The sequence below is a fragment of the Dromaius novaehollandiae genome, chromosome 19, assembly GCF_036370855.1.
Source record: "Dromaius novaehollandiae isolate bDroNov1 chromosome 19, bDroNov1.hap1, whole genome shotgun sequence".
In the NCBI taxonomy this organism is placed as follows: Eukaryota; Metazoa; Chordata; class Aves; order Casuariiformes; family Dromaiidae; genus Dromaius; species Dromaius novaehollandiae.
The window spans coordinates 7,315,324-7,326,706 of record NC_088116.1 but is presented as its reverse complement, the minus strand read 5'-3'; the positions used below and the strand labels follow the sequence as shown (position 1 = coordinate 7,326,706).

The 11,383-nt window shown below is 57.8% G+C and overlaps 1 protein-coding gene across 1 annotated transcript in view; it reads right to left on the bottom strand.

Moving 5' to 3' along the window:
- Positions 1–971: 971 nt before the first annotated feature.
- Positions 972–11,383, bottom strand: part of TMEM132E (transmembrane protein 132E) — a 36,611-nt gene continuing 26,199 nt past the window's right edge. Inside the window, exons 4-9 of the mRNA XM_064523354.1 lie at positions 11,129–11,321; positions 10,648–10,791; positions 6,017–6,222; positions 5,270–5,549; positions 4,969–5,160; positions 972–4,370 (exon numbers count right to left, since the gene is read on the bottom strand). Coding sequence (XP_064379424.1) covers positions 3,333–4,370; positions 4,969–5,160; positions 5,270–5,549; positions 6,017–6,222; positions 10,648–10,791; positions 11,129–11,321 — 2,053 coding nt within the window. The 3' untranslated portion in view covers positions 972–3,332. The remainder of the gene's footprint in view (positions 4,371–4,968; positions 5,161–5,269; positions 5,550–6,016; positions 6,223–10,647; positions 10,792–11,128; positions 11,322–11,383) is intronic.

Here is an 11,383-nt window from a genome sequence, read left to right as displayed (position 1 = left end):
GGCTAGCTACTTCACCTCGTGGTCCTGATGCCCAGGGTTTTATTTTAAGGATTGCTGTAAAGGGCGTTGCTCAGGGGCAAAGACCTCTGTGCCTGTGTCTGCGTGTGTATATGCATGTGCGCGCACACACACACACACACACACACACGCACTTAGAAATACAGATATATGTGTGTATGTATAGGCATACATATACACACAAATATAGATATATGTGTGTGTGTGTGTATATATATATAGATAGATAGATGCATACATACACACACACATTTATATATAGATAAACGGATAGTTATATAGACGTGGAGAAGCTTATGCTCTCATCTTTCAAAAGCAAAGCCCCTGTCTCCGAGCCAGCCTCTCTCCCAGGCACCTCTCCACGCCGTTTCCAGCATCTGGCCCCCCTCACCGGCCCGTCACCCCATCCCCACTGGCATCGCGAGTGGCGCGGCACCGCACGGCTCGAGCGGCGCTGACGGAGCCCAGCTGACGACGGCCGCACGTCCCCGGCGGGAGAGACGCTGGGCGTCAGCCCTTGCAAGCAGCTTCAGTTCCCCGACGCATTGGCACCCGTTTCCCAAGGGCTCTTGGAGCCCTGAACTTTATCTATCAGCTGAAATGGGAACTGATGGGCTGGAAAACTGCTGCTGATGCTCGGTGTCAGATCCTGGGCCGGGCTGCAGCCCCTGGAGAAGGCAGCGGGAGAGCAGCCAGCGCCGCTCGGGGAGGGGATGGCTCAGGGATCCAGCCCCCGAAAAATCACACAGGCAAAGAAAAAGGGAGGGGGCACAATCTGGTGGAGACTGAGCCGCGGGGTTATGTGGGGCTGGAGCCGTGCTGGACGGCACAACAGAGGCACCAGCCCGCACATCCCAGCCGGTGCTCGACCCCGCCGCGAGCCGGGGCTGCCCCCTGCTCTCCTCCGCAGCCCCAGGGACACGCTCAGGTACCAGGAGTCGGGCGCTGGCATGTCTTATTACAATTATAAAATTTTATTATACACTTTTCTTACCTTTCCCCCTCCTTTTCTTCTTCTTCTTCTTTTTTTTTTTTTAACAAATATTCATATATGTTAATTTAACGATGAGGTTTAGAAGTTCCAAGCAGGGAATTCGGCTGTATTAATTTTACTGCTCAGAATTATTATTAGATCAGTGGCTCATTCAGTCGTACCTGGGTCCTTTAGATAACAGGGCACAGTAAAATGTAACTGGTCTTTGAGCATATCTCAATTCCCCCATATATATATATGTATATGTATATATAAAATCAGCACAGAGCTAACTGGTAAGTTTTAAGGCCGCTGGGGGAGAAATTCTCATAGCCTGAAAATGATAAACCCTTTAAAGAGCCTTTCACACCACCACATACTGCCGCAGGCTGCTGCTTTCCAGCAAAGGAAACTGAGGCACGGGACCAGCGCGAGAGGTGGCTGTGCCATCGCCTCTTCCACGGCACCGGCCTCTGCTCAGCCTCAGGTTGCCAGGGGGGAAAAGGATCCTGGGGGGGTCCAAAACGCCCGGCCCCAAGGGCTCAGCTGGCACTGGTGATGCCAATGTGTGCGCTTATGCGGGGTCAGACCCAGCGATGCCCGTGGGGCTCAGGGTGGTGGCAGCACCCGGAATGGGGGGTTGCACTGAGCCAGACCCCAGCCTCTCGTTGTCCCCCCGGCAGACCCCAGGGACAAGCCTGGCGGACGGCGCCAGCCACCGCCGTGCCCACTTGGAGCATCCAAAGCCTGGGCCTGGAGACAAAGAGATACAGCCCATCACAGTGCTGCAATGCCGTTCGGTTTGGCTTTCTGTTTTGTTGGGTTTTTTTTCTTTTCTAGTATTTTATTTAAGAAAGGAAAAAAAAAAATTAGACACAGTGGTGGGTAACTTCCATTCCAGAAATAAGCCGCTGCCAGCCTCTGCCTCCCCCCACCCCGGGTGACGCAGGGGGCTCTCCTGTCCCCACATCTGCCCAGCACCCAGGTGCCAGCGGTACCTGCAGGGTGACGCCTGGGTGAGGATGCTCCGAGCGGGGCTGGGCTCAGGGCTGGCTGTGGGACCAGCCTGGCAGCCCCAGGGTCTCAGGCAGGAGGGAGACGGAGGGTGGGGAGTTGCCGCAGGAGCGAGGTGAGCAGGGAGGCAGTGGTTCACGGCAGGCAGAAGGCACCGGGGCGGCTGCGCCTGGCTTCAGGCAGCCCCACTGGGCTGGTGCTGGGAGAACTGGGACAGATCTGGTCCTGGCCAGGACTAAGGCTCGGCTCCCTGGGGCGGCAGGATGCCCCAGCACCGCCGCTCGCCGCCTTCCCTCCCCGCACGGCCGGGCACCCCCAGTGCCACCCAGAAGCCGTGAGGCCAGCAGCCTGGACCGCGCTCTCTCCAGGCGAACCCCACGGCAGGGCTGGGCCAGCTGCCCAGGGAGGGTCAGCATGCAAGCTGGGGGGCAGCTGGGGGGCAGCTGGGGGGCCAGGCTCCGTCCCCAGCCCCTCCGCCACAGCAGCTGAGCCAAGGAGGGCGGCGGGGCGGCGAATCCCTGAACGTATATTGAATTCCTAAATTGTGCAACAAAGTAAAGCAAAGACAGTCGCGGTTTGCCTCTGGGGGCCACGCGCGGCTGGCCAGGGAGATGCTGCGCCGCGGCAGAGGCCACTGGGAACACGGCGCTGCACCGAGCCCGGGAGCCCAGGCTGGCCCCTCAGGCTGCACGCGGGCAGGGACAGAGGCCACGCCCCCAACGGGTAGGCCACGCCCCCTGGGGTAAGCCACACCCCTTACTGGAGAAGCCACGCCCCAATGGGAAGCCACTCCCCCAAGGGGGAAGCCACGCCCCCGGACCACATCCCAGTGCTCAGCTGGTGCAAGGCCCGGCTCCTCCAAGCCCAGACCAACTGGTTCCTCTCCTGCAGGGCTCCTGGCGGGGCCGTGACACCTCCCCTCTTCCACACCCCACCGCAGGACCCACGGCAGCGTCCTTCTGGCCCGGGCCCACAGCCGTTCGCCACTGGACACGCGCAGAAGTTTCATCTGCACCGGTTTTCCGCTCCCAGCTTGGCCCCCACGCTGCCTCTGCTTCCCACGGCCTGACGGGCTTCGTTACCCGTGCATAAATTCAGTGCTTCCTCTTGGGAAAAATAAAACCGTAAAGGGCAAGTATAGAAAAAAGAGCTGGGGGGTGCATTTGAACGAGGTGAAGAGGACGTGACATGTGCGAAAGAGAGAACACACACGAGGGCCAAATTTGGGTCTCTGGCCCCCCCAGGAAGCAGCCGGTGCGGCATGGCGTGGCATGGCATGGCGTGGCGTGGCGGCACCCTCCCTCCCCCCGTCCCCTCTGCCCCTGCGTTAAGCGATCTCTTTGATTCTGCGAATGTAGTTGTGAAGCTCTTCGGGGTCTTGGAGCCCCATGTCCTGGCAGACCCACTCCAAGTCCTCCTCATCGGCGATGGGGATGGAGTTGTAGGCCAGCTCATCGGAGGGCAGTGTGGCAAAAGTGGTGAACTTCACCCGCTTCCGTTTGGAGGTGGGCGAGTTGAGTGGGTCCTCGCTCTGGTCCCGCGTGGAGCCCCCTGAGGAACCGTCCCCACGGCCATGGACCTGGCTCTGCACACTGGTCTGCGAGCTCCCACTGCTGTGGTGGTCCCCGTGGCAGCAAGTCTGGACATTTTCCAAGGGGTTCCCGGGACTCTCGGGCTGGGGGGAGAGGTCATTGTGAGCCCGCAAGGGCTGCCCGTTGCCCAAGAAGACCCAGTGGTGGGAATGGTCCATGTTGGTCTGACCTTCAGGCGGGATGCGTTTGTGCCGGTATTTCAGCACAAAGACAATGCAGTTGATGAGGAAGACCAAGATGGCCAGACAGAAGACACCCAGGAGGGCATACATGCCTATCTCCAGGTCTGTCAGCCCCCTGGTCACCTGGACAAAGCCGGTGGGGATGGTGGGGAAGTCCTCGGTGGGGTGAGATGCGCTAGACATCCTACTGTCCTCACTTGGCTCCGCTTTTCTCTCCACCTCTGCCCGCAGGGTGGTACTTGCTGCCGTCTCCTCCCGCCCCGCCAGCCCCGGCTTGCTCGGCACATGGTCGTAGTCGTAGGTAGGGTCCTCCTCAGAGCCAAAGTGGACCCGCACGCTGGCCAAGGCTGTGAAGAGCACGCTCTTCCGTTTGGTCTTCTGGCAGCTCTCACAGATGACCAGCTCAGCCCGGAGCAGCTCCCCCGACCCCTCATTCTCTGCCACCACCAAGGGGAAGGCCCGGTCCTGGGTTACTGAGACCACTTTCTCATCCAGGCTGGTCACCACCAGGTTGTAATCCTTGGGGTCGTAAAGGGAGAGGGGAGCTGTGGTGCCATCGCTGTAGGAAATCCACAGGCTGAGGAGTGCTTCCTGCAGGACCAATACAGGCAACAGTTGCCCAGCAGGATGCAAGTCCACCTGCATCCATCCATCCATCCCTCCTTTTCATCCTTCCATCCATGCAATTCATCCTTTATCCCTCTCCCTTCCTTTCCCTCCATCCACCTATCAATTCATCTTCCTCCTTCCAACCTTGACCTGGTTTTTCCTTTTCTCCCACTTTTCCCTCCCATTATCCGCATGCTCCCTCAAGCAGGATCATGCCTCTGAATGCCTTCTCTTACCAAGAGCCTGCCAAGGATTTGGGACAGGGCACAGGCAGGTTTCTGGGTCCCTTCCTCCCGGCGTCAGATGGTCCAGACACTCAGTCCCTTCTCCGCTAAATTAAATGGCAGTTTCCTGAGCTCTGCTTCCTCCCACCATCACTGCCAGGGGCTCAGTGTGGAGCAAAGGCTCAGGGATCAAGGAAGGGGAGCTTCAAGGCTCTGAAGCTATGGGCAGGATTTGGGAAAGGGGGTTTGCAAATGGAGTCCCCACCCCACACCGAGCGCTATGCTGGGCTCCCCCAAGCACCAGCGCACACAGTGGGACCCCTCCGCCCCGGGGCCAGCCCCCGCCCTTGCCTCACCTGCTTGAAGAAGCTGAGGGTCTGTTGTGCAGCCGTCTTGGCAATGATGGTGTGGCTATTGCCGGGGCTGGGGTGGAGGGAGAGGGAGAGGCTGGAGACCACTTGAGCCTTCAGGTCTGTGATGCTGACCTTCTCGTCTGCCACCGTCACCAGTGTCTCACCCAGCACCGCCTCCATGAGCGGTGACACGACCTAGAGGGGACGAGGGTGCCCGTCACTGCCTGAGCCCCCCTCCCTGGTGCTCTCCTTGCCCCATGCCAGCGAGATGCACACAGCCACCGAGAAGGTGGCCCAGGTGTACCTTGAAGAGGGTGGTGCCCGGCTCCCTCCCAGCCAGCGTGAAGCTGTCCACCATGTGGGCCACCCGCGGGTCGTCGACACGCATGAAGTCGCTGACCAGGTCAGTGACTTCCACCAGCCAGTCTGGTCCCAGCATGGTGACAACCTGGCCCGTGCCCTCCGCCGACGTGGTGTGGAACTGGGTGAAGACCTGCAGCGTGGTGTGCTGGTACTGGAGGGCACAGCCTCGGCTCTGCTTCCTCTCCTCTTCATCTTCCTCGTGGTCGCTGTCCCGCACTGACCTGCGGGACATGGGAGCAGGTGGGGAGCGCTGCCAGCCCCCTCTGTGGCTCTTCAGCCCCCAGGTAGAGGACAGGGGTGACTGAGCAGAGAGGGGTAAGATGCTGCAGAGAAATGCAAGGTCTCCCAAAGCAGGAAAAAAACCTGGTTGCTCCTGGCCAAAAAGCTACCTGTTGCCTATGAGGTCTCTGAGGGCTTTATCGGCACATGGCAAAGTGGGTAGCCTGAATCTATGCCCACTAACCAGCAGAACAGGGCAATTAACCACCTCCCCACTTCCCCTTCTCCAGGCTAAACAGACCCCACTGGCTCAGCATCTCCTTGTGTCCCATGCCCCAGCACCCTCACCATCTCCATGGTCCTCCCCGGGACTTCTTCCAGCTTGTCCACACCTCCCTTGCACTGGGGCACCGAACCGGAGCCGGAACCCTGACGTAGCCTCCTACACGTGCCCCCCTGCAGCACCCACCTCCTGTCTGGCAGGATGGGCACCCTCCAGCCCTTCACTTGGCTCAGCCGGGCGTCCGAGAGCTCAATGTGCAGTGGCAGTTTGGGCACCCACACCGTCATCTCCAGCGGGGCTGAGAGGTGCTCATAGGTGAAGGTGACCCGGGCGCTCATGGAGCCCCGTGACTCCTTCCCACTGACAAAGACGTAGTCGCAGCTGCTGGAGACCTGGGGGAGAGGGGCAGAGAGAAAAGGGGGGTTGAAAAATGCCTGCAGAAATCACACAGATCCTGGAAAGGAGTTGTCCAGAGGGATGAAAAATCCTGGAGGAGTAGGACTGAACCAGGCATGTACTCGGTTAAAGACCACCTCAGGAGAGGGGATGCCTCCTCTCCTTGCTCAGAGGAGTGGATCCTCATAAACAAGGTCTGCAACAGATATCTCTCTCTGATCCTGCTGCTCTGCAGGCCCTGGACCGCTTTCAGCTCCTCCAGGCACCTTCATTTGGAGCTTCAGCTTCTTTGACTCCTGCACATAACTGCACTCTGTTGCAAAGCTCAAGTTAGAAGCACTCATGGGTGCCTTTCTGGCTCAGCCCGGAGCACAGGACTTGCAAATTGCTCGTCTTGGACATCAGCCCAAAAAGCTCCTCCACCACCACCCAGCAAACACAGGCAATGAGCGCAAACCAGCCACATGCCTGGGCGTCATGGGGGGGGGGGGCCGTGGCCCCATCCCTATCATTCATGCTCATGCCAGGAAGGGCTTCCTTCTGAGTCCCATTGTTCATTTTCTCTGTTTCTCCCTCTTTTTTTTTTTTTTTTTAATTCCCCTTTATGCAAATGCTGTTAGTTAAATTTGCTATAAAACAAATATGTCCTGCGGGGGCCACTTATTACTGACTGATCCAAGCCAATTAAGGAGATAAGAGGAAGCGACTAAAGTATCACTTGTGTTTCATCTTAGGGCACCAGAGTCAACAGCACCTCTTCCTTCCCAGCAAGACTGAAAGGAGACTCAGTCCAGGCGGGGCTTAAACCTCTCATCTGGAGCAGCCCCAGGCCTAACTCTGACCCTCCTCTCCCCTCTGCACTGTCAAGAATTGTGTCTGAATTGTTCACAGCTGAGAAAAAAATCAGTTTCCTCAGCCAGCAGCACAGTTGCTCTCTTTCTCAGTTGTACTGAGTGTCTCACCAGCAACATTTCTTGTTTGCAGTGAGCTGCTCTCCCATATGGATTCTCTGATGGCTGATAAAGGGTTGAGTCCATGCCGTACACTAGCTGACAGTGAAGGTGATAGTATCACTTTCTCTCTCCACCTCCTCCTTGGGGACCTGTATTCATTCATCTGCAGAAACTTTGTATTTTAGAGCTTTTGAGCAGGGCCTGATTTCTACAAGAGCTCAGGGCTGTGGGGCTCCTCTGCAGTGCATTCGTGGTCCCTTGGGGCCAAAAGCACCTGCCAGCCTTCCCTGGGGTGACAGAGCTGTCAGGAGCACAGGAGCAGCCAAGGACACTGAGCCCACAGACTGGAGCTCTTCGGAAAGTCTCCACTCGCCGGAGGACAGGAGGGAAGTGCAATGCAGAAGGGTTTGTTCGTTGCCTCCATATCAGATAGATACCAGCTCAGCATGTCTGAAAAGACGATCTCAGCTCTGGCAGGGCGGCCTTTGAATAAAGATGAGCTCTTGGGCGAATCCCCCAGCAAAGGAGTACTCTGGATATTGTGCCATTTATCACAATAAATATGATGGGCTGCTGCTTGCATTACCTTAGCTAATAAATCCCCCCAGCAGTCTTGTTCAGGGGGCCACTTGCTTTTCAATTGGCTGGGGGAAAAAATACGACAACAAAAAATACCAGCACATCAGGCCTGTCCTGATGATGGAGTGACTGCAGATTAGCTTTTAAATGAAGTGAGCGCTTGTTCAGAGATACTTCCCGGATTCGCAGCAAGGCATCGGTAAGCAAGAGGCTGAGGTCTCCCTGGGCACTGAGCCAAGGCACCAAGAGCTCCTTTCCTGTGGCCAGGAGCTGCTCCAAGCTCCCCACCAGCATGGTCTACAGACTCAAGGGCAGTACCGAGGTGATTCATCCTCTCCAAAGCCCTCAGGGGTGGGAAGAGCCACCACAGCTGGTGGGATCCCATGTTTGCTCACCAGGGGTTCCCAGCAGTGGCCAGGGGATGATAAGGGACCCCAAGGCTGCAGCCAGGCCACCGAGCTGACGTGGTTGTAGCAGGTCTTCAAACAGATGCGTGAGGGTGATGGTCGGCTCCTAAGCAAGGCTCAAATAGCAGGTAAGGTTGAGCATCTCCCCACTGAGTATCGCTGGAGGTGGAGGTGGCCATCCTCTCCCTGCAGGTCCCCTGGGCACATATGCAGTCCGCAAGGCCACAGCGCAGGCAGGGAAAGGTTATTATTTCTACGCTTCCTTGAACGACCAGGTCGTCCTCTCTGGGATGAGTCACCACGTGCCACCATGGAAGGGACGAGGGTCACAATTCGCATCCATGCTCTCCCTCCATCCTTCATCCATGGCCCTCGCATCCATGTTGCTCTTTCTCCAGCAGGTCCTGGATGTTTCCTCTCCATGTTATACGGAGGAGCAACTACTGCATGCCTACCGAGCTACAGACGGGGTGGGGAGAAGCAGCCATTTCCCGCTCCCCAGCTCTCCCTAATGGTAAATTATTTACAGTAACAGATACCAGATCCCACTATGTAAGCTTTGATTTATGTCACAGGTTTATAGCCCTGACACTGTAATCATACCCCCTAATCTCAGCAGGTAACTGAAAGCTCCCTCGGAAACGAATCTCCAGCACAAACACAAAATAACTCAGCAAGAAATTGCAAGGGGCTCCAAATGGAAAGCAGGAGGCGAGGGAGCCGTGGGGCTGGAGGGCTGCTCCATGTATTATTCATCCCCGCTTGTGTGCATGTGTCTGCTCCCCCCAGGTCTGGGGACAGCGTGTAAATAGATTTATGAGCAGAAAGGCAGCCCATTAAATAGTTTAAGTGTCTTGGAGTCCATCCTGAAGTGTATTATTGCTCCAGTGTTTAATCATGCTGCGGAGGACCGGTCTCCATAAATTAGACCCTGGCACTGTAAATCGCACAGATTGGAGCTGTAGTCACAACTCGGATAAACAGTTTGTGACACCAGCTGTCCTCCCCTGTGCGCCCGGTGCTCATGGGCCCCCCAGCTCCCTGCAGGCCCACGCAGGGCTCTCCGGGCACGCAGGAGAGAGAACCCCGAGCGCAAGAGCGGCTGCAGTGCTGGGCACGGGCATGGGCCGTGGGGCCGCAGCCATGCAGGCTCTGTGCACCGCCCCACAGACCCGCAGCCCCCCACGGCAGCTCAGAGGGCACCCACGGCAGCTGTGGATGGGGAAGGGGAGGAGGGGGCGGAAGGACACCAGAGGATCCCCAGCTTCCAGTGTAACGAGGGGAAAGGAGAGGAGGGAAACAAAAGAGAGAGACGGATATGGAGATGAAGAGATTGTTGACTGTCTGGATGCATATGGGAAGGGGGGGAATCGGTGTGGTGGGAATCAGGGAAGAATGTATGGGGATGGATGGGTGGATATAGTGCTAGATGGGTGGATGGACATATGGATACAAATGGTGATAGAAAAATATATATGGATGGACAGATGGAAAGACTGATGCTCCTCACCTGAGATGGGTGACTGGGCAGATGCTCCCTATGGAGACAGCTACACCTTCACATTCATCCAGCAAGGACGTCCCATGCAGCCCTCCTGCTCCTCTCCCCAGCCCCAGGCCCCCTTTTGCTCCCCCAGCCTCCCACCCTCCCCAGTCACACAGCTCAGCCCCCCACGCCTCCGGTCGCCCCTGGTCCCGGCCCCGCGCAGCCAGCCCTGCCCTTCGCCAGCGGCACTGGGGCCCTGCCATCCAGCAGCTGCTCCCCAAGCGCCTGGAGAGAGCCGCGGTGCCGGCATGTCGGCCAGCCAGAGCTGAGCCCAGCGTCCAGTCCTAATGGGAAATAAATGACACTCAGAGGCGCAAGTGAAGCAGCTAATGAGAACGTGCTGTTTACCCTGCAAGACGACAATATTTTGCCTTATCAGTAATAAGTGCCTTGATAACCCATAGTTATTGCCACTGCCTAGTGGCAGCATGCTCAGCGCTGGAGCATCCCACACCCTCTCTGGAGACAGTGACCGAGTGTCTTTTCTTCCTCCCCTTAGAGCCCAGGGAAAGGCAAAACTGGACTGAAGCTGCAGGAGAGGCCAGCGCTCAGCTCGGACCTGCTCCTGGGGTGTGAGAGGAGGGGTCACCCCAGGGTGAGGGGGTCCCCACATTAGCACCCCCACGTTAGATGGGACTATGCCTGGGAGAGGGTGGGCTTGTGGGGTGTGGAGGAAGATGCTCAGGGCAACGTGTATAGAGACAAGCACCCTCCTGCCTTCCCCCACAGCAGGCTGCCCCCAGCCGTACCCGTCCCCAAGGTGCAGAGCCTCTCCCTGCACCCAGAGCAAGGCAGGTCCCCCCATCCCAGCACCAACACCCAGTCTGGCCACCAGTCCCACTGTTGCTATTTACACTGATGGCACTGGGAAAACTCAGTCCCTCGCTAGCGCCAAGAAGAGCCCAGTCCCAGCCCCAGCCCCACTCCTGCACCCACCTTGATGATGTCTTCATTGTTGGACTTGCACTCAACCATAGCTGAGACGTCCACGATGACGCCGCTCAGCTCAATCGCAATGACCTTCACGGGAATGGCCACCGTCCGGCCCGTCAGGATGGCCGTGTTGATGATTTCTGTGTCCTGGGGACAGGGTGCAAAGCAGAACGTCAGTCTAATGGGCAGCCTACCTCCCCCAGGAGACAGGTCCTGGCCAGCCCATCTCCTACCCAAGCCCTGCAGGCAGAGAAGGGTCCCATGGGCAAGTGGCGACACACAGACATAGACACCTATTGCCACGGTGGGTGGGGAGGGGTTGGCCTCCATGAGCACCACAAAAGAAAAGCAAAGCTGGCAGCCGCTTCTACGTGGGGAATGGCAAAGAGCTGGGAAGGAGCATGGGGGATATTGGAGGGCACACAAAGCCTGGGCGATGCCTCCGGCAGGAGGGGAGCATGCAGGCACCCCCTAATCCACTCACCATGGCCAGAGGCACGATGGCCCGGATGTCCCTCTGGATGACCGTCAGCTCTGTCACCACCTTCTCTAGGTCGGGCGGTGGGTTGCGGCCCCGGTAGTCAATATGCCACATGATGCGGCGTGTCACCGACTGGCTGGTGAAGTTCTCCATCTCGAAATCCAGCTGCATTATCTCAGCAGAGGAGTCCCCATCCCTGGGCAAGGGGGACAGGAGGGGCACGCTCTCAGCTAGGCGCCTGCCGGGGCAGGTCCCGCA